Source organism: Podarcis muralis, chromosome 1 (genome assembly GCF_964188315.1).
Source record: "Podarcis muralis chromosome 1, rPodMur119.hap1.1, whole genome shotgun sequence".
Classification (NCBI taxonomy): Eukaryota; Metazoa; Chordata; class Lepidosauria; order Squamata; family Lacertidae; genus Podarcis; species Podarcis muralis.
Window position 1 is genome coordinate 17,467,232 of NC_135655.1, and position 20,680 is coordinate 17,487,911.

Below are 20,680 nucleotides of genomic sequence, written 5' to 3' on the forward strand. Positions count from 1 at the left end.
ACAGTTTCTATCCAAATGCGATTTTGGTTTTAAACACAGTGTAAGGTGGTCTCTATGGGAGTATATTGTATTTAATTATGGGGTATTAGAGTTTTTAGGGGGTTAACCAGGCTAGGATTGCTGGGATAGCAGGCTTGTTGGTTTTTGAATGTCTGATGTAGTTTTTTTCAATTTCGTTGTTCTGTATGGGACAATGACAATATTGTACCGTATATCATCATCATCATCATCATCATCACAAAAGCCCGGTACCTGACCCCTCTCTCTGCCAAGTAGTGGCCACAAAGCATGGGGCCACAGGCTCACACACAGGGTCTGTCTCCCTCTGGAGAATAGAAGACACGGCTGAAACTGTCGTGTTTTAAGAAACAGGGCTTATTCGCTTATTTACACCTTCAGTTTGCATGGAGGAAGTCCAGATCTTACCGCATGGTCCATAGCAGTGCAGGAGACCCTTTTGTCTCCCTCTCTAAGATGGATCTCCCCCCTACTTCATTCTCCTTCTTCACCTTGCTCTCTGCCAGAGCAGTGACCCCGGCAGCCTTCCAAATCTCCAGTCTCTGGTCACACCTGAGACAAGAAGTTCCTTGTTGCCTTGTTGACGACCCTCAATGGCTCTCTATTGTAATGTCAATAGTCTGCTCTTCCCTCAGCCAGCCAGGCTGGTTTGCATAAGGCAGCCCAGGAATTCCCTGTCTGGCACAGCTCTGCAGTTAGTTTTTTAATCCATATCCCAATCAAAATCCTAGTATTTATTTGTTCCTAGTGTTTAGGGCAGGGGTCTGCAACCCGCGGCTCCGGAGCCGCATGTGGCTCTTTTACATCTTTGCCGCGGCTCCGGGGCGGATACTAGCGAGGGGAGGAGGTGCATTGTGCGCCCCGACACTCCTCACTGTGGCGGGCGCTGTACTGGCTGTGACGTCGCATGGGGGCGGGGCGTGCATTAGTCACGCACTGTCCCGACGTCACCTTCCCGCCTGCTGTCAGATCGTGGCTCCGGAGATATATTTGTTTTAAATGTCGCAATGGTTTTGCGGCTCCCAGTTGTTGTTTTTTCTTCGGAAACCGGTCCAAGTGGCTCTTTTTGTCTTAAAGGTTGCAGACCCCTGGTTTAGGGGGACCCTCCCTATTTCTATAACATTGTTACTTTTCTTGATTGAGTGATTAAATTTGTATACCACCCTTCATCTGTAGATCTCAGGATGGTTCACAACACAAAACTACAATATAAAAACCACAAAATGAATAACAAAGTAAGAACAACAAACCAATAATTCCCCCTCCCAAAACACATTTGAAAGGGCATGGGATGTCATTCAGGCAAAGGCCTGCTTGAAGAGGAACATTTAAAGAGTTTATGCGTGTTGTGATTACCCATTAAAAAAACTGTCCTTCAATCCTCATTTTTACTTTGACTGCTCAAAGTTTATACACCAACGGCACAATATCTATGATGTGCAATGAACAGCTATGGTTAGATATGGCACTGCTTGGACCAGCCGATCCCTCTCAAATCTACCATCTCGTAGGGTTCTTGCAAGGACAGAATGGGCAGTGTGCCAGCATTGCACTGTAAGTGGCTGGCACATATGATATGGGATCCTCTCCGAAGCCTATGGAGGAGACGTGGGAACTTAACTGCAGCTACCTGAGTTAACCTTCTGCCATTCAACTGGAAACCAGTCTTCTTATGCCTGTGGCACAAACCTCCCGCAGCCAATCACCTGAACACATGATACAGAACTTTTAATACAGTCTACATAGCATTTAAGAGCGTATGCCGATGTCCAGGGTCATGTTACTAGAAGCCACATAGTGTACATAGGCTCTTCCACTGTGGGAGGCAGCCGGGTCAATGTTTGCAGCCAAGTGTAAATAGACTTGGGGAAACCTGAGCCTTGGCTTTAACATATAAACTTTCATGAGGTTCATAAAGCTACAGACCTAAACAAGTTTACTTCAACCTGGGTCCTACTGATTAAATTGGAGCTTGGCTTCCAAATTAGCATGCTTAAATTTTTTAGGCTAAATATCTATCTAAGCTTTGCATTTTTCATGCTGTTAAACAGTCACAGAATACCAGCAAAGATACATATCGAAAGAGAGAGCGAGAGAGCAAGCGAGCTCAATTTTAGTTTTCAGAATTAACTACTGAAATGTCATGAGAAAGAAGACAAACAAGGCACCCTGGAAAGCAGCTCGAAATAAATTAAGCAATAAATACTATGATTAGAGATGTCAATTCCAGTTGCTCGCTGCTCCTCATTTTTCCAGTCTGAATTTCAGTTCTCTATATTTCTCCACACCTTTGCATTTTTTCAAAATCCTTATTAAAATTCTCCTAATGTGAATTTCTCCTAATATACAATTTTAGGTGCTATTTTGCCCAATATCCATATTTCTGCAAGCCGTTTTCCTTAATATCATGCACTTTTGTATGCTACTTTCACCAATATATACATTTACATTTATACAAATGTGCATTCTTGTGCGCATAGCTTGGCTAGAGAACTGCACTGCAAAATTCAGAGAAATGCAAATTTCAAAGGATGGCAGCCTACTCATTTATCTATTGCTTTAGGAATCGTTTCTTAAGTAAGGTATGAACTTAACCACATTTCTCCCCAACACTAATTATGATCAGACTGCTCCTTTGTAAATAAATCACCCTACAATCAGCACCCGAAGTCACACAGCAGTACTTGAGTCACCCAAACCTTGCATTCAGCTTTTCAAGTAACAAGGACCATTACTACATCTCCCAGTTTTGTGTGCATTAAAAAAAAAATGAATTGCAACAAATATCCTTGCAGCAATGAAGGACAGGGCATTTTATACTTTCCCTCTGTACTGTTTTACTAACTAAAACTGCCAGTCCAGGTTGCAGTTTTCCACACAGGAGGTATTTCCCCCCTGTGGATGAAACAGCTGCCAGAGGTATGTGCAGTTTTTATTGGAAAAATGGAACAGCTTAAAGATCATGTTCACAGCAAGAATCTCTTCAACTCCAAGTGTCCAAAGATGCTGTTTTTGGCTGCAGCTGAAGTGGTTAGCCAAGATGTGAAACCTTCCGTGCTTTTCATATATACCGTATTTTTTGCTCTGTAAGACTCACTTTTTCCCTCCTAAAAAGTAAGGGGAAATGTGTGTGCGTCTTATGGAGCGAATGCAGGCTGCGCAGCTACCCCAGAAGCCAGAACAGCAAGAGGGATTGCTGCTTTCACTGTGTAGCAATCCCTCTTGCTGTTCTGGCTTCTGAGATTCAGAATATTTTTTTTCTTGTTTTCCTCCTCCAAAAACTAGGTGCGTCTTGTGGTCTGGTGCATCTTATAGAGTGAAAAATACGGTAACTGCACATCAGCCCTGCAAAACTGGGTGTGTGTGTCATCTTATAGCCTCTTATACTGGGGACAGCAGAATTCTATTGCCCAGAAATGTTTTTCTTTTTTTTGCCACACAACGGACCTCAATCTCGGGTGGTCAGACATTGTAATAAAAGTTTGTGCAATGGATTTACAGCTCTGGAGCACACATGTCAAAGGCAATAACCAAGTCATTTCATAAGAACCCCAAAAAGAAATATAACATGAAAGAGGTTGGCTGGCTGCCATAACTGTCCCACAGCCCTGCTTTTGTCCATGAAAGGAGTAAATTCCTTGATTATTGTTTCAATGTCAGCCTGAAGTTTCCCCTTTATGTTTGGGCAAAGAGCAGCCACTTGGCTTTGCCATTCACACGGCGAGACTGACTTTATTCCCAGCACTGCAAAATGCACCACAACTGCATAACGGAAGTGTGCGCACCTTCCACAGCTGGTTTTAAGCCATTTGAGCTGCGCCACCCTGAAAACTTCCAGAATCTTATGAGCATGCCCCAGAACGGGGAGGAATGCACATTTTAAAATGTACTCTAAAAACCAAGGCACCCATCTTCTCCACCCTTACTTGCTTTGGAGCGGAAAATAGATCCTGCGCTAAGAACGCAGCAAAGAAACAAAAATATGTCCAGCAAAGCACTGTCACGGCAAGAAGGCAGACAGGTAAGAAAGAAGAGGAAAAGGGAGGCAGATGACTGCCAGCCTTCCTTACCTCCATCTTGCAGAGAGTTCATGATATTCAGGGCAAACAGCATGGCGTTTGAGAACGTGGTCGCCTCCTCCTTGCTGGCAAAGTTCAGCCCATAGACCTGCCGCGCATCGCGCCACTGATGGAATGTTGGCGTCGCCTGGTTGTACTTTAGTCCTTTCACAATTGAATAATTGATCACTACCTGAAATATAAAGTGGGGAAGATGAATACTAAAGGGGCAAGGAAGAATGGAAGGAAGGGAGAAAATCAGTGACTGCTGAAGGAGGGGAAGGTCTTTCTTCTTCTTTTTAGAAACCTCTTCCATCAGTGTTACGTAAAAGCAGTTGCAGGGGAGGGGCCTGTTTCCTCACCCCCTTCCTCGTATTAATACCTCACTATGCTTTTATATCAGAGATCAACAACAACAACAGAAGACATCGTGAAATTTAGTTTTATCCCTCATTCTAATCGCACATTAAGGCCCTCGTACAATTCTAATTGTGGGGGATGTGATGTGTGGGGCTGCCATTTCCTTCATCACACCCCTGTTGCCCTGGCCTAGCCACCTCCATGAAGTGGGGAGCCTGTTTTCTCTCTCCACGCTATTGCCCATGTAAATGGTTTTTTTGTTATTGCTTAAAGAGGCCTTGAGGACCACCTCTCCCCATATAAACTGGCCCAGACTCTGTGTTCATCCTCTGAGGCCCTTTCTGAAGTGGCTCCCCATTTGGGGAATGCACTCCCCAGGGAGGTTCGGCTGCCGCCTTCGTTATACATTTTAAGGCACCAGGAGAAAATATCCCTCTTCAACCCGGCCTTTAGCTGATTAACATCCTTCAGCCTTTTAAACCTGTTTCTGAGAGGGAGGGGACTACTCTTTTCTTGTTTATGTTTTAACTATTTATTTGCGTTTTTAATCTTGTGTTTTTATCTCCTGAACCGCCCTGAGATCTTTGGATGAAGGGCGGTATATAAATCTAATAAATAAATAAAAGTTAAACATGAATAAAAAACTGTGTTTTACTCATATTTAAGCGATACACACACATGTTAAAAATGTCATAAGTAGACACATTTAACAGGATAAGCATTATAAATACAAAGAAAACTCTCCCTAAAATTATTTTGTCAGTTTAATCATTTGTGAAGCACCCCAGATTTTGCTTAACCATTCCTTGCTTATTCTGGGCCTGAGCTACACCCCATGTATTGGTTCCAGAAGGCCTGAAGTGAGGAGTCTGTTCTATGCTTTAGGTTCCATATTCCTCAGGAACGTAACGTACAATTTTTTTCTACAATCAAGAGGTGTATAAATTTTATGAAACAAATAAATAAATATGCAGAACAGGCTCCCTGCATCGGGGGGGTGGGGTGGGGGTGGCACACTCTTTGTAGTAGTTGTGAACCTCATTTCCGAATACCAGGATGTTCTGAGTAGAACCTCATTAAAATGGCGCCTATTCCGCTTTGCCTGTAATTACAACGTTGACCGTGGCAAATTGCACCCACCCATTCGAGTCATTTAGTCTACATTAAAAATTGGGAGCCACCGCAAATATACAAAGCTCGTGAACTACGATGAGGTCACACATGTAAGATTATCAGAACCGGGGGGCTTAAGTAGTCAGAGCCAATGAAACGGCAGATTTAAAAATACACACTCAGCGGTTTCAATTTAAAGCCCCAAAGCTCTCCCTTCATTCTATTGTAATCAGATGAAGACACTTCTCTGGCTTTTAAAATACTGATTTCGTCTCTCTTATACAAATAGAAAGATTTGGGGTGGGGTGGGGGCTCTTTCCAGCCACTCACCAAACCCTCAGAGGGGACAGAGAAGTGGAATGTTACACAGTCTGTGTTATTTACCACAAGCTGATGAGAGATAAGTGGAAAGCACACAGTGTAGCCATCTGGGCATTTTTTAAAATAAAAAATCCAATACAGTTTCAGCCTGCATACATACCATACAGTTAAAGCACATTCCGGGCCCCCAATAATCATGGAAACTAGAGTTTAAAGGTGCTGAGAATTGTAGCTCTGGGAGGGGCATTCCAGGATTTGGAGGTAGGAGGAATGTGCAATAAATGTATCATGTGTCCGCCACCCCAGTGTTAGCCAATGAGTAGGTATTCTGTGATAGTACTCATCATCCTTTCTTCCTTCAGAAAAAATAGTTTCCTTTTTGTTTTCATAGGTTTTTTCAGCCTTTGGAAAGATAATTTGGATTTTTGCAGACTTCTGTAAATCTATGCTCAGCGTACATAATGTATTCTGGCTACAGGCTTCAAGGCGGGACTATTTATCTATCATCTATCTATCTATCTATCTATCTATCTATCTATCTATCTATCTATCTATCATCTATCTATCTATCTATCTATCTATCTATCTATCTATCTATCATCTATCTATCATCTATCTATCATCTATCTATCATCTATCTATCTATCTATCTATCTATCTATCTATCTATCTATCTATCTATCATCTATCGGTTTGGGGGTTGTTTTTTTAAAGCACAAAACCACAGGCCCTGCTTATTGGTTTTTATTTTAAAACATACAGACAGGAAATTGCAAGAAGCCACAGTTACTCACTTGCTGATCTTGTAGTTTAACTCCGACTACTCTAAATGTGTTACTGGCAGTGTTGTGGTAGATGTTGATTCGGCTGAAGCCTTGTTGGCCGGGCTTTATTGGCACCCATTTCTTACTGGTATCGTCGTAGACCATAACTGACGCCCGGGCTTGGCAAATACTCTGTTCACTGCAAAGGAAGCAAATGAAAAGCATTAACAAAAGGCAATGGAAGGCATAGGATCCGTGACACATCTTATAGTCCGAGAGATAGAGAAATAACAATACTACTTCAACATTTTATTAAAACATTTTATATTCTAGAGTGCTACAGCTGTTTGCTGTGGGGACAGGGGCTGCTGTTCAGTGGCAGACCACATGACTGCCATGCAGGTACAGCTGGGAAAAGCTTCTGTCTGAATCTTTGTATGAAACTAAAGGTAAAGGTACCCCTGAAAGTTAAGTCCAGTCCCAGACAACTCTGGGGTTGCAGCGCTCATCTCGCTCTATAGGCCGAGGTAGCCGGCGTTTGTCCGCAGACAGCTTCCAGGTCATGCGGCCAGCATGACTAAGCCGCTTCTGGCGAACCAGAGCAGTGCACGGAAACGTCGTTTACCTTCCTGCCAGAGCAGTACCTATTTATCTACTTGCACTTCGATGTGCTTTTGAACTGCTAGGTAGGTAGGAGCTGGGACTGAACAACGGGAGCTTACCCCGTCGTGGGGATTCGAACCGCCGACCTTCTGATCAGCAAGCCCTAGGCTCAGTGGTTTAGACCACAGCACCACCCGCATCCCCTTGTACGAAACTAGTTGATGTAAATCAGGGATGGGGGAACCTATGGCCCTATGGATGTCATTGGACTCCAACTCTGATCATGCCTGACCCTTGGGTACATCGGCTTGAGCAGATGGCAGCTGGAGTCTACCAACAGTTGAAAGGATAGGATCTTCTTCCTTATAAGAATCATAGAATCATAGAATTGTAGAGCTGGAAGGGACCCCAAGAGCCATCTCAGCCTACCCCCAGCAATGCAAGAATCTCAACTAAAGCATCCAAGACAGATGGCCATCCAACATCTGCTTAAAACCTCCAATGAAGTACGTAGAGTCCACAAACTCCCAAAGGAGCCCATTCCACTATCGAACAGCTCTTGATGCAGATAATACTAGACTAGTTGGATCAACTGTCCAACTTCATGTAAAGAAGCTTTTTATGCTCGTAGTTGATCATTCCAGTACTTGCTCAGCTATCTATGGAGAGTTCTGCTACAACACTGACTTACATTGCATGATGAAAACCGCTTTGTGTAGATGGCCACTTAGCAGGATTTGCCCACTCTCACAATTACAAGATGCTGAACAGGTGATAAGAAGTTTGGTTATTTTTGTGATTCTATATCCATGCACATATGGATTTGCCTTATAAAGGTTCAGGCCCTTGATCCTGTTTGTCCAGTATTACCTCACCAGCAGAGACTTTCTAAGACCCCAGACAGATAGATGCAGGGTCCAGCATGCTACCAAATATCATTTTACTGGAGGCGGTAGTTATTGAACCTGTGGTCATATGCATGCAGAAACATGTGTTTCCACTAGGACATGGGCCCATCTTCCCAACTTAGTACATTTAAATGTGTGTGTGTGCTTTTAAGTGTCCTGCTGTATTGGCTTCTGCTAATGGCATTCAATTTGCCCTTGCTGCTTGCAGTTTCTCTGCAGGAACTGCCATGTAGAAGCATTGCAGGCCATTATCACATCTCCAACTCAAGTCCTTGGTACTGGGTCACTCTACTGGGTTGGAGAAAATCCCCCAGTTTCAAGAAGGGCCTCCAATCTGGTTCTTACAGATTCTGGGAAGAGTTTTACGGCTGCTAAGTAAACTACAGAAGTAACACCCTAGCACAACGGTATATTTTGTAGTCCCATAATAGCTATTTGTTCTAATGTTCTAAATCAATACCAGCCCATTTCATTGTAGATAGCCAAAGGCCTACACAATGGACGGCAGAGAATAAAAGGAAAACTTCTAAAATCATACAACGTAACCTGTAGCAGTTTACAGCATAAAAGAAATTTACAATAGTAAAATTTAACATCGCAGTGCATTCACATAGCTAGAACGGAGCTTCTTGGCTGCCATTGCAAATTTGGCTACCTGGTGTGTAATGTATAGATATTTATCTGCGAGAAGTTCAGCTGATCCTGTGCAGATCGACTTGAATGGCAATTAAGAATAGGCAATATACCGGTAAATTTTCCTCTGGGCGCTGTATACAGGGGGCAAATCAGCAGATAGTATGTAATGTCTTCTACCCTTATTGCATTCATATATATATATATTTGCGATCCATATGGGGAATTCCCTGATATCTCCCCTCTAAATATGCTGAGGGAAATCTGCTGGAATCTTAGTTCTACGAAGGCCCTGTGTAATGTTCTAATATCGGCTGTCTTTGGCAAATTCAAAGCAGCAAAGACATGAGATATGGTGATATTTTACAAATTTTATAATTTATGTTTTGAAGTATTCCATTATAGAGCATTTAAATGTAGAATGCAAAGGAACAATAAGAACCCATTTGCACGCATTAAGCCAGTTAATGTTCCATTAAAAATAATAATTTCACAACCCAAATTAGTGTGTGGGCAGGACATCAAAAGCAGACAGGATGAGTGTGTTTTTGCCAGTTTCATAAACACTAAAACAAGCTTTTGTAAAGAGCATTTCAATTCTGCTGCCTTTCAATGTGAAGAAGGAGTCATTTATTTTGCAAAATCTTCCCAGAACCATGCTGTTGGCGCATCACTCCCTAACTTAGGACCAATCTAGATGTTGTGGATGTAGACCCATGATTTAGAAAGTGGATGCAGTCAACACTTTTAAAGAAGTGGTCTGCTTTGATATGTCATACCTGTTTTCTGTTATGATTGTGTTGTATGCTTGATTTTGCATTTTAATAAAATTTAAAAAGTGTGGTGGGAATGACTCCAAAATGGTCAGCAAGAGGTTGTGTGTATATGGGTGAGTTAATATGTCAAACCTGGTAGTCTCTCCTTTTTCCAATCTTAAATTCAGTTCTTCATATTTCCACAGCAGTCTGCATTATTTTTTTTAAGTCCTCATGAAACTTCATGAGCATTTTACAGCAGATTTCATGTATGGGTGTCTGTGTTTCTATGCAATTTTGCCTAACATACACATTTTTGCAAAGCAAAAATTTCTGTATGTTATTTTCACTAATATATACAATTTTTTAATGCACACTTTACCCTAACAGATGCATTTCTGTCCACAATACTTGGTTTGAGAAGTGCATTGCAAAATTCAGAGATTCAGTTCACACATTACGAATTAAGCAGATTCGACTTTAAATATGCACTGAAGCAAATTTTTGCTGCTTCCCTAGGTGTGACTTTTCATCAGCCCACTGTTTTCCACCATCACCACGATCCAGGCCACTTCCTCCTAGCTGAGCTAGTCCGAGAGAAGTGTCTCAGTAATAGGGTGTTGAAGCAGCAGACAGAGGACTGGTTTAGCATTTCACAGCTTGCAGCTGACCCAATGAAACACCACTGCTTTACAATCCATAGTGTAACCTGCATTCTGAGACACAGGGTGCTTTTGTAACCAATGACAATATTTCCCTGTATGCAAACTATAACCAACAACAACACAAACATTGTATGGAGTAGAGTTTCTTCATGCTCATAATTGCCTTATATTACACACACTACAGAACCAACCAGTTGTGGGCACAGGTCAGTCCAGGAAGATTTCTGGTGGTTGAGCAGAGCATCCCAGAGGGCTCCATTGCTTATACTCAACAGCAACGGCATCCACGTGGCCAAAATTTTAGGGGGAAGCCCAGAAAGATTAAAAAAACACTTGATGCAAGAAGCTAAGGCTTACTATTTCCACACTTGAAATCTGCCCCCACCCAAGTACAAAATGAATACAGTACAGGATATGTAGGTTTGTGAAATTAAAGTGGATTATAGCACTCTGGGGCAATAAAGGTAAAGGACCCCTGACCATTAGGTCCAGTCGTGACCGACTCTGGGGTTGTGGCGCTCATCTTGCTTTACTGGCCGAGGGAGCCAGCGTACAGCTTCCGGGTCATGTGGTCAGCATGACTAAGCCGCTTCTGGCAAAACCAGAGCAGCGCACGGAAACGCCGTTTACCTTCTCGCCGGAGCAGTATCTATTTATCTACTTGCACTTTGACGTGCTTTCAAACTGCTAGGTTGGCAAGAGCAGGGACCGAGCAACGGGAGCTCACCCCGTCGCGGGGATTCAAACCGCCGACCTTCTGATCGGCAAGTCCTAGGCTCTGTGGTTTAATCCACAGCGCCACCCGCGTCCCTCTCTGGGGCAATAGATCTATCCTAAAAAACCCTCTAGACTTTTTGAGATTAGGAAGTGACAGGGAATTGAATGGGAAAGTATGGGGTGGGAAAATGATTAATGGGAGGATGTATAATTCAGGATGAATTCAGGATGAATGCTAATTGTCGTATGACCTCCCTGTAAGCAAACCAAAACAAATGCTCAACAGGGAAAAAACTTAGCATAACCTTTTGCAAGCAAACTAAGACGAATGCTAAACAAGCAGGTTGTCTGGAAGAACCCACAATTCGGCATTAGGGTTCCCTTTTGTATCTTTATTAGGGCTGCCAGCATGGGAATGTACCAGCCCAACCACATAACTGACGCACTGCAATGTGGAGTTCTGGCTCTGCAGATGTGGTTTTCACTGGCTATCCACGCCACCAAAGCGATGATACACCAATCAGGCCACTTTGTGCTACGAAGCAGTAGTAAATAATCAGAGCAGAAGATTGGGTGGGCCTGTGCAAGCCACTGGAAGCAGCTCAAGCATAGCAAACCTTTTAAGTTGTGCCGGCATGATCTGCTTAGGCCGTTTCATACTTTCACTAAAGACAGGAGCAGCAGCAGCACAATGCCTAACTCATTTTAAAGGGCTTATAACCCGAGCTGCTTCCACAATCGGGGAAGCATAACGTTAAAAGAGTTCTCTGGATTGCTACACAGGGAGAGCTTCTAAAGCCCGACTGCAACAGAAGTGCCTTTTCTCTTTTTGGCAGGGGAACGCTATCTTTCTAAGGCAGCTGCTGCAAATCAGCAGCATTTACTCTGCAACCCACAGGAGACATCCCTTCCACAAGCCATACGCAGGCAGCCGTGCATTTTCCACAGGCTGAGACCAGAAGCCATCATCCCCTTCCCTCTGGAATTGGTTCAGAACAGCGGAAGAATTCTCATACGGCTGCAGTGTTTATATCAGGAAGATAAAAAAAATAAAATTAGTAAGATTTCTGAGCAATTGACCATCGTCCTGGTAAATGCTGCTAAGGCTATAATCAAGAATGTGTAATTCAAAAACTTATCCCTACCATTCAATTTTGGTAGGCTGGACTTGCAACACTCGATGGGAAAAAAGGCAATAGCATTCATTACATATACCCAGGAAGGGCAAAGTGTGCATTCTCATGTACCAAATAAGATGCACTTAGCTTGCACAACTGCTGAACCTGACTAGTTTCAAGGTGAGGTCTGGACAATCCCCTTGTCAGGCTGAAAACTAATATATGTCTATAAGAGAAGACACTGCGCCCTTCAGCTGAAATGACAGGCATGGATATTAGTAGAACTGAAACTCAGCAATCAATATTCTCTTTCCAGTTATAGTCGAGGTGGGCCAGCTTCCTTTTTAAAAATAAACTTCAATGTGCCACATATGAATATCAATGTGTTTATCCTTATCAATTTTTTTGTTAATGACAACTCATTTCTCAAGGTAGGAGCAAGCTTACTGGTCACATCACGCGTGGAGGATCTGCCAGCTGGGTTCCTGGGTTCAAATTTGCAAAACTGTACTTTCCGCCCGGGAGACGAAGACGCCTATTTGGTTTGATCAGGGTAGGAATGGTTTCAGATCGGATCAGTACTCTGAAAAGGCACAATGTGCCTTCTTCCCCTATTTCAGCTCTGCAGGAAACTTTGGTCAAGTCCCAAGCAAAGCCACACAACCCAGTTTCAAAGACTCCTTCATACTCGCATTGATGCTAGTGAGTTCCATGCAAGTCCTCCCTTTAAGGACTCAGCAGTAGTAGCATCCTGCCATGAAATGTGGTAGTCAGATCATTTGCCTATCTAGCTTAATCTTTTCTATAAAGGTAAAGGGACCCCTGACCATTAGGTCCAGTCGTGGCCGACTCTGGGGTTGCGGCGCTCATCTCGCTTTATTGGCCGAGGGAGCTGGCATACAGCTTCTGGGTCATGTGGCCAACATGACTAAGCCGCTTCTGGCGAACCAGAGCAGTGCACGGAAATGCCGTTTACCTTCCCGCCAGAGCGGTACCTATTTATCTACTTGCACTTGGTGTGCTTTCGAACTGCTAGGTTGGCAGGAGCAGGGACCGAGCAACGGGAGCTCACCCAGACGCGGGGATTCGAACCGCCAACCTTCTGATCAGCAAGTCCTAGGCTCTGTGGTTTAACCCACAGCGTCCCTTTTCTATACTGACTGGCAATGGCTCTCCAGGGGTTCAGACAGAGTCTCTCCTAGCCAACCTGGAGGTGCTGGGGACTGAACCTAAGACCTTTTGATGGCAAAGCAGAAGCTCTACCACTGAGCTACAGACCTTCCTGTTCGTGTGTAATTATACTCCCATTGGGTGGCATAGCGCCCCCAAAGCGCACGACATCATCAGCGTTGTCACAAGCACTGAACGAACACTTGCACCAACTTAGTCCAGGTTGCCCTCCAAATTGAAATAACCACTGTTGGAAAGAGGATTCTGGACCAAATAGACCCTTGATCTGACTGTTCAAAATAATATTCAGCTTTTGTTTCTTTTATATGAAAGGTGGGAACCTAGGCAATTGCACTAGGAAAACCTACGGCATCTTTAGTAAATGCTGACAAGGGCTTTGGTTCACAGAAATGGGATAGTCACTCAGAACACATTTCTCTCCCAAAGCTTCAAAATGGGCAAAAACAATGGCTGCAGTAACGTTTTCCACTGGAACAATCCCAAACACGGCATCCTAACAATAGGGATACTGTAGTGTGCTGTGTGATTAATGGAGAGGGATGGAATGAACGGGTAAGGCAGTCCCTAAGAACACATGGAAACACTTGGCGCACAATAATCTCTTCCAACCCAGAGGCCAGAACAAGATGCTACAACAGACATAGGACTGCTGCAAAAAACAAAACAAAACCCGACTCCTTCTCCCAGGGATGCCTGGTTTTTTTTGCAATGTCATTATACATCATTACGTTCTGGGTTTCCTGAACCCCAATGAAGTTGAGGAGGAAGCAGGGAATCTCTTGGAGCACAATGATGCAATGCAATGCATTTTTGTAGTCCCTGGCATTACGGAGGAGGAGGAGGAAGAGATGTAGCGTTGCTGGTTTAAGCAGAGGCCATACATCTGCTGGCACATCTGGTGATAAATGAGTCGCAGCTGTGGAAGAGTGCTGTAGCTTATAGTCTTTCCAGTCAAACTGATGCAGGAGATGGATTGTGGTGCCTCTTATTCTCTAAATCATTAAGGACCAAAGTAGAATCCATCATGCAAAGACCACAACCTCACGTTTGGCAGTAGCTCAGCAGTACTGCGCTGTTTTGAATGCAAAAGGTCCCAGGTTCAGATGCCGGCAACTCCAGCGACAAAGATCTTGGGTGGCAGGACTGGGAAAGGTGGATCTCTCCTTGGCACTCTGGAGAATCTCTTGTCAGTTACAGTGGAATATATGCTGGGGCCAGATGGGCCAATGGTCTGAAGACAGGGACGGGGACATCTGTGGTGTTCCAGAAATTGCTGCACTAAATTTCTCACCATAACTGTCTTCAATGTTTTAATCTTAAAGTTTTCAATGCAATGGAGCAGGATATAACTGTGGTGAAATAAATAAATAAATCCCTAACAATTGTGCGTATAAATTAACTACTAATGCATTACTGCATCAATAACATGTTGCAGAATATTTATGTATGCAACTACAGTAGTTCAGATTTTGTTAGCCCAAAAATGGATAGGTCCCAAAGAAGGCAGAATGGCAGCTTAAAACAGTGTTTCCCAACCTTGTGCCTCCAGCTGTTTTTGGCCTACAATTCCCATCATCCCTTGCCACTGGTCTTGCTAGTCAGGGATGATGGGAGTTGTAGGCCAAAAACATCTGGAGGCACAAGGTTGGGAAACACTGGCTTAAAATGATGGGAGTATGCAGAGTTAGCAGGTCTAACCAGCCGAGTAAGGGAACAAGAAGACAGAGTTTATAAAGAGGAATGGAAAATATTTGTGGAATACTTGGAAAATAACTGCAAGCAAGTGAAAATCCTAGCAGGATTAAGATAAATGCAACAATATAATCTAAATTGAAGTAATATGTAAAGGGGGGATTAGATGGTTGGAATAGAATATCCAGTAATAATGAGAAAATTAAAAGAGCCATGAAAGGAGGAGACAGGAAGTTGATGAATGTACTATTTTACTGGTGGATAATTTACTGGGGGAAATGTATAACTGAAAATTCTATTTATTTATTTTTTTAAAATACATGTAGCAGAATGAAGAGGGAAGGTCCTTTTAATCAAATATAAATAAATGGTGCTGATGCAAGTTAGCGTGCTCATTTATTATCTGAGACTATTTTGGCTTTACAGCGGGGAACGAACGTGGAAAAGATTGTAAAGCTTATCCTTCCCTCTAAAAAAGGAATAACGTTGGTTTATTAATTGAAATGTTATCATATATTTCCTCCAATGTTTTATAACAGCACCTGTAACGAAGTTTTAGTAACCTGTGCATTTATTCAACTTTACTTGGTTCACGAATGAGTGACCAATCAGTAAAAAAGGGCGCAGGATAAATTCTTTAATCAGCTGATGATCCTAGAAAACCTGTTGTAGCTGCAGCTAATATTAGCCGTCACATTGGACACACAGCCTCTGAGCACTTTCGCAATAAGTCAAAAGCCTGTTCCTGGCTTCACATTTAAGATGCATCATTTCCTAACGTACAGAACAGAAGAGACTGATTTAACAAACCACAGAGGGCCAGAAATAGGAATAAGGAACAGAGGAAGCTGCTTTATACCATCGCTCCATCTAGTTCAGTATTGTCTACACTGATTGGCAGCAGCTCTCCAGGGTTTTAGACAGGGGATTTTCCCAGCCCAACCAGCTGGGGATCGAACCTGTGACATTTTGCATGCAAATCATGTGCTCTGCCAAAGAGACACAGCCCTTCTGCACGTGGAAGGTTTCTGAGTGAGTGGCTAACTACTTTTTAAAGTCCCCTAAGTATTTGTGCATCTCCCTACCCTTGCTAGAATCTGAAGGGTGGGTATTCAGGGAGGAAGAACGGCAAGTATTACCCACATGTTGCAAGGGGAAGCTCCTTCTCTGAGTTACGAGTGCACAGATGATGATGATGATAATGATAATGATAATGATAATGATAATGATAATGATATATTTATACCCCACCCATCTGGCTGGGTTTCCCCAGCCACTCTGGGTAGCTTCCAGCTGAATATTAAAATACAGTGGTACCTCGGGTTATATACGCCAGTGTTTCCCAACCGGTGTTCCGCGGCACACTACTGTGCCGTGAGACATCGGGTGGTGTGCCGTGGGAGGGAGGCGGGCGAGAGGCGGCGGCGGCGAGGATCCGGCGGGGGTGGGGGGAGCGGGGGCCGTCGTGCGCAACCGAACTCACTTGGCGCGCTGCCGGCTTGTCCTCCTTCAACCCGGGTCGGGCCAGGCCTGCTCACGTCCCCGGATCCCCTAGCAGCAGCCGCACGCTCTCCAAAAGCGCAACGCTGCGCGCAACCGCTCGGCCAGCTGGTGCTCTGCGACTCCGCCCTTTCCCCTCCCAGCGCCGGAGGGTTCGCGCGACCGCAGCTGTTCCCTTTCGCAGCGCGCGGGAAACAATTCCAGGCCGATTGCCTTGTGCCGAAAAGCACCGCCTCTCCTTCCAGCTCAGGCCCGGGCCGCCGGCTCCCCGAATGACGTCACGGGGGCGGGGCTTTAATGGTGGTGTGCCGCGAGATTTTTTTCCGGTAAACAGGTGTGCCGTTGCCCAAAAACGTTTGGGAAACACTGATATACGCTTCAGGTTACAGACTCTGCTAACCCAGAAATAGTGCTTCAGGTTAAGAACTTTGCTTCAGGATAAGAACAGAAATCGTGCTCCAGCGGCGCAGCGGCAGCAGGAGGCCCCATTAGCTAAAGTGGTGCTTCAGGTTAAGAACAGTTTCAGGTTAAGTACGGACCTCTGGAACGAATTAAGTACTTAACCCGAGGTACCACTGTACAATGATTCACCAAATATTAAAAGCTTCTCTAAACAGGGCTGCCTTCAGATGTCTTCTAAAAGCCCAATAGTTGTTTATTTCTTTGACATCTGGTGGGAGGGCGTTCCACAGGGTGGGTGCCACTACCGAGAAGGCCCTCTGCCTGGTTCCCTGTAACTTTGCTTCTCGCAGGGAGGGAACCGCCAGAAGGCCCTTGGAGCTGGACCTCTGTGTCCGGGCAGAACGATGGGGCTGGAGAAGCACAGAGGCAGTTGCTACAGTACTATGGCAGCTGCATGAACATCTCTGCGTTTTAAGAGAGTCAGTAGTTCTTTAAATGCCACAAGGCAAAGTGGGGAAACATGGAGGGCCTCCACAGAAACTGCCTGTGTTGCTGATATTGCTTTCTTTCTGAAAATAGTGCTGGCTTTTTAAAAGCTGAGAGAGAGAGAGATGGAGGCAGTGCAGCCAGCTCTGTCAGTGCTGAAGAGGCTAGGGCGGTTTGACATTTGGGTTCACTCCAGCCACACAACTCGTGTCAGCAGGTGCATGGAAAACTGCATAGCTGCAACAATAAAGAAGAAGAGAAGAGTTTGGATTTGATATCCCACCTTTCACTCCCTTTAAGGAGTCTCAAAGCGGCTAACATTCTCCTTTCCCTTCCTCCCCCACAACAAACACTCTGTGAGGTGAGTGGGGCTGAGAGACTTCAAAGAAGTGTGACTGGCCCAAGGTCACCCAGCAGCTGCATGTGGAGGAGCGGAGACGCGAACCCGGTTCCCCAGATTACAAGACTACCACTCTTAACCACTACACCACACTGGCTTCAATTCCAAGGCGAACGCACATTGGACCACAGGACTTCACTTATCACAACAAGGGCAATCCACAATGAAGCATAACCAGGAAATCCTGCAGTTCAGAAGGAGGCAGCTGAAAATGTGGGTTCTTTCCGCATCAATATAGTGAGGACCCAGACCTAGCAGGTCTACTTTCTATCGGTTAACCAATGCGAGTGGACGAAATAACAAGATCATATTTTCACATCGCTTCTTGTTGTTTCTTCCAAGCCTAGAGGAAGTCACAGGCCTATGACACATCTCCTGCGCTTGAAAAGGCCAGTAAAAAGAGCCACAGTAAACCTCAACCACTTTTAGCCATTTGTAAAAAAAAAAAAAAGACATGGTATTTTGCACAGGACATATGTGGTCGCCCTGCTCTGCTTACTCTTAACAAGTTCGTGTGAGAGAGTGCAAAGAGGCCACAGGTCTGTTGCCACAAACTGCTCACTCCAAACAGATCGAACGTGAAATGGACATACAGTGGTACCTTGGTTCTTGACCTTAATCCGTTCTGGGAGTCCGTTCAACTCCTGAAACCGTTTGAAAACCAAGGCGCGGATTCCAATTGGCTACAGGAGCTTCCTACACTCAAGTGGAAGCCATGTTAGATGTTTGGCTCCTGAAAAACATTTGCAAACCGGAACACATTTGCAGTGTTCAGGAGCCAATTTTTTCAGCAGCTAAACCATTTGATAACCAAGGTACAACTGTATGTTTTATATATATTCATGAAAGTAGCAGCTGCGCTTGTAGGTAACATTGAAGGAGGTTCTTTAAGTGTACCTAACATAACGCTCATCTTTGGAGAGGGCAAAATGTTTTTCCACTTATTAACAAGTATAGTCAACAATTTAACTCGGTTGGTAGAGCATGAGATTCTCCAACAGTTTGACTTCACCCCCCAAAGGTGCAGCTCTTCATTGTCTCCTGAGACAGACAGATGCCAATAACATGAAGCCAGTTTACTCAAACTTCTGCCTCGCTTAAAACCACCACTTCCCTCATTTCCTCCACACAGCCACCACGGGCACAAAGGGAAAGAGCTCTCCTTTTGCATTCACATCGGTTATCTTGTTTATTTCAAGTATTTATATTATTTATTTCATTCGTCAGTCACTTTTTACAGTAAATATGGAAGTCTCAAAGTGACTTGACAAAAACAAAACACAGACTATAAAATCAACTGAAAACCAGCAAAAAGAAATCAACATGCCAACAACACAAGAGACATGAAATATCTCACATTTCTTCTACAAAGCAAAATCATCATCATCATCATCATCCTAAAGGAAAGTAAGAACAAATGTAAAACCACAAATTTACCCAAAAAAGCGCCCTGCCCCCCTTACCACTGAAACAACATTACAGTGGTACCTCGGGTTACATATGCTTCAGGTTACAGACTCCGCTAACCCAGAAATGGTGCTTCAGGTTAAGAACTTTGCTTCAGGATGAGAACAGAAATCGTGCTCCGCCGGTGCGGCGGCAGCAGGAGGCCCCATTAGCTAAAGTGGTGCTTCAGGTTAAGAACAGCTTCAGGTTAAGTACGGACCTCCGGAACGAATTAAGTACTTAACCTGAGGTACCACTGTACTGAAATGTTTATTTGTGAGCTTAAGCTATAAATCAAAGGGCCCTGGGTTCAGATTTCACCTCCGCCATGCACTCACTGACCCTGCGTAAATTACAATTCCTCAGCCTCCATTTCCTTCCCAGCATCTCCTCTGGGGTAACCATGATCATCTTCACAACCTTTGCTATCAGAATTAGATGAAGTGTTATATAAATGGAAACTCAACCGTTACGACATTTTGAGTGACAGCACACATAAAACCCTTGAGAATCTTCGTGTGCTTGCTCCCCTCGTATTCTCAGGGCACACTTCCTTAATTTTCTTCCTTCGTAGCTGAGGAAGGCGGAATAATTCGGTTCAGTTCACACTTTACTTCACTCAAGTCTCTTAAAACACTCGGCGAAACAATACGTAAGCTGAAACACAGCTGTCCTTCAAAATTTGCAGTTCTTCTAATTTACTGAAGACATTAGGGTACAGCACAAAAATTTAATAAATAATAATAATTTTTAAAAGCGTATTTTGGTGAAAACAAAAATGCATTAGAGTGAGGGGAAACTGCTTGGAAAAAAATGTGTACAGTAGCTAAAATTGCATACAAACTGTTCATGTCAGGATAAATGAGCACTAAAATCCTGGTGAATTTCCATGAGGAATTCAAAATCAATCAATCAATCAATCAATCAATCATACTGATGCACAAATATGGTGAACCAAAACATGAAGGATGCAGCAAGCTTCGTTTCCTGCTACAGATCAATGCATTCAAGTTGGATGTTTTTAAGCAGAGGTTGGATGGCCATCCGTCCTGGACGCTTTAGTTGAGATTCCTGCATTGCAGGGGGGTGGACTAGATGGCCCTCAGGGTCCCTTCCAACTCTACGATTCTATGATTCCTTCATCAGATTTTGTGGCTCCTCCGGGCAATCTGTTTGGTGAATCACAGCAGGAGAAAACAAGCTTGCTCCCTCTTTCCACACCCTTTATCCATCTTGGTTGCCCTCCTCTGCACACATTCCAGCTTGTCAATATCGTTCTTAAATTGTGATGCCCAGGAGAGTCCTTATGGTGGGAAGCCCTCAGATGACTGTAGCAGCTACCAATTCCAACAGTCAAGTGGCCCTGCTTCAAAACTCGTCTTAGCACCACCATGCTTCTTCCTCAGACAGCACCTGGCTTCTCCGTGCAATTGGAACAAGAGGAAGAAGGTACAGTGGTACCTCGGATTAAGTACTTAATTCGTTCCGGAGGTCCGTACTTAACCTGAAACTGTTCTTAACCTGAAGCAC

At 44.0% G+C, this 20,680-nt stretch overlaps 1 protein-coding gene across 12 annotated transcripts in view; it reads right to left on the reverse strand.

Moving 5' to 3' along the window:
- Positions 1 to 20,680, reverse strand: part of EVL (Enah/Vasp-like) — a 124,989-nt gene that overhangs the window by 60,543 nt on the left and 43,766 nt on the right. For all 12 annotated transcript variants that reach the window (XM_077924124.1, XM_028711930.2, XM_028711846.2 and 9 more), the window contains exons 2-3: positions 6,665 to 6,833; positions 4,089 to 4,269 (exon numbers count right to left, since the gene is read on the reverse strand). In XM_077924124.1, coding sequence (XP_077780250.1) covers positions 4,089 to 4,269; positions 6,665 to 6,833 — 350 coding nt within the window. The remainder of the gene's footprint in view (positions 1 to 4,088; positions 4,270 to 6,664; positions 6,834 to 20,680) is intronic.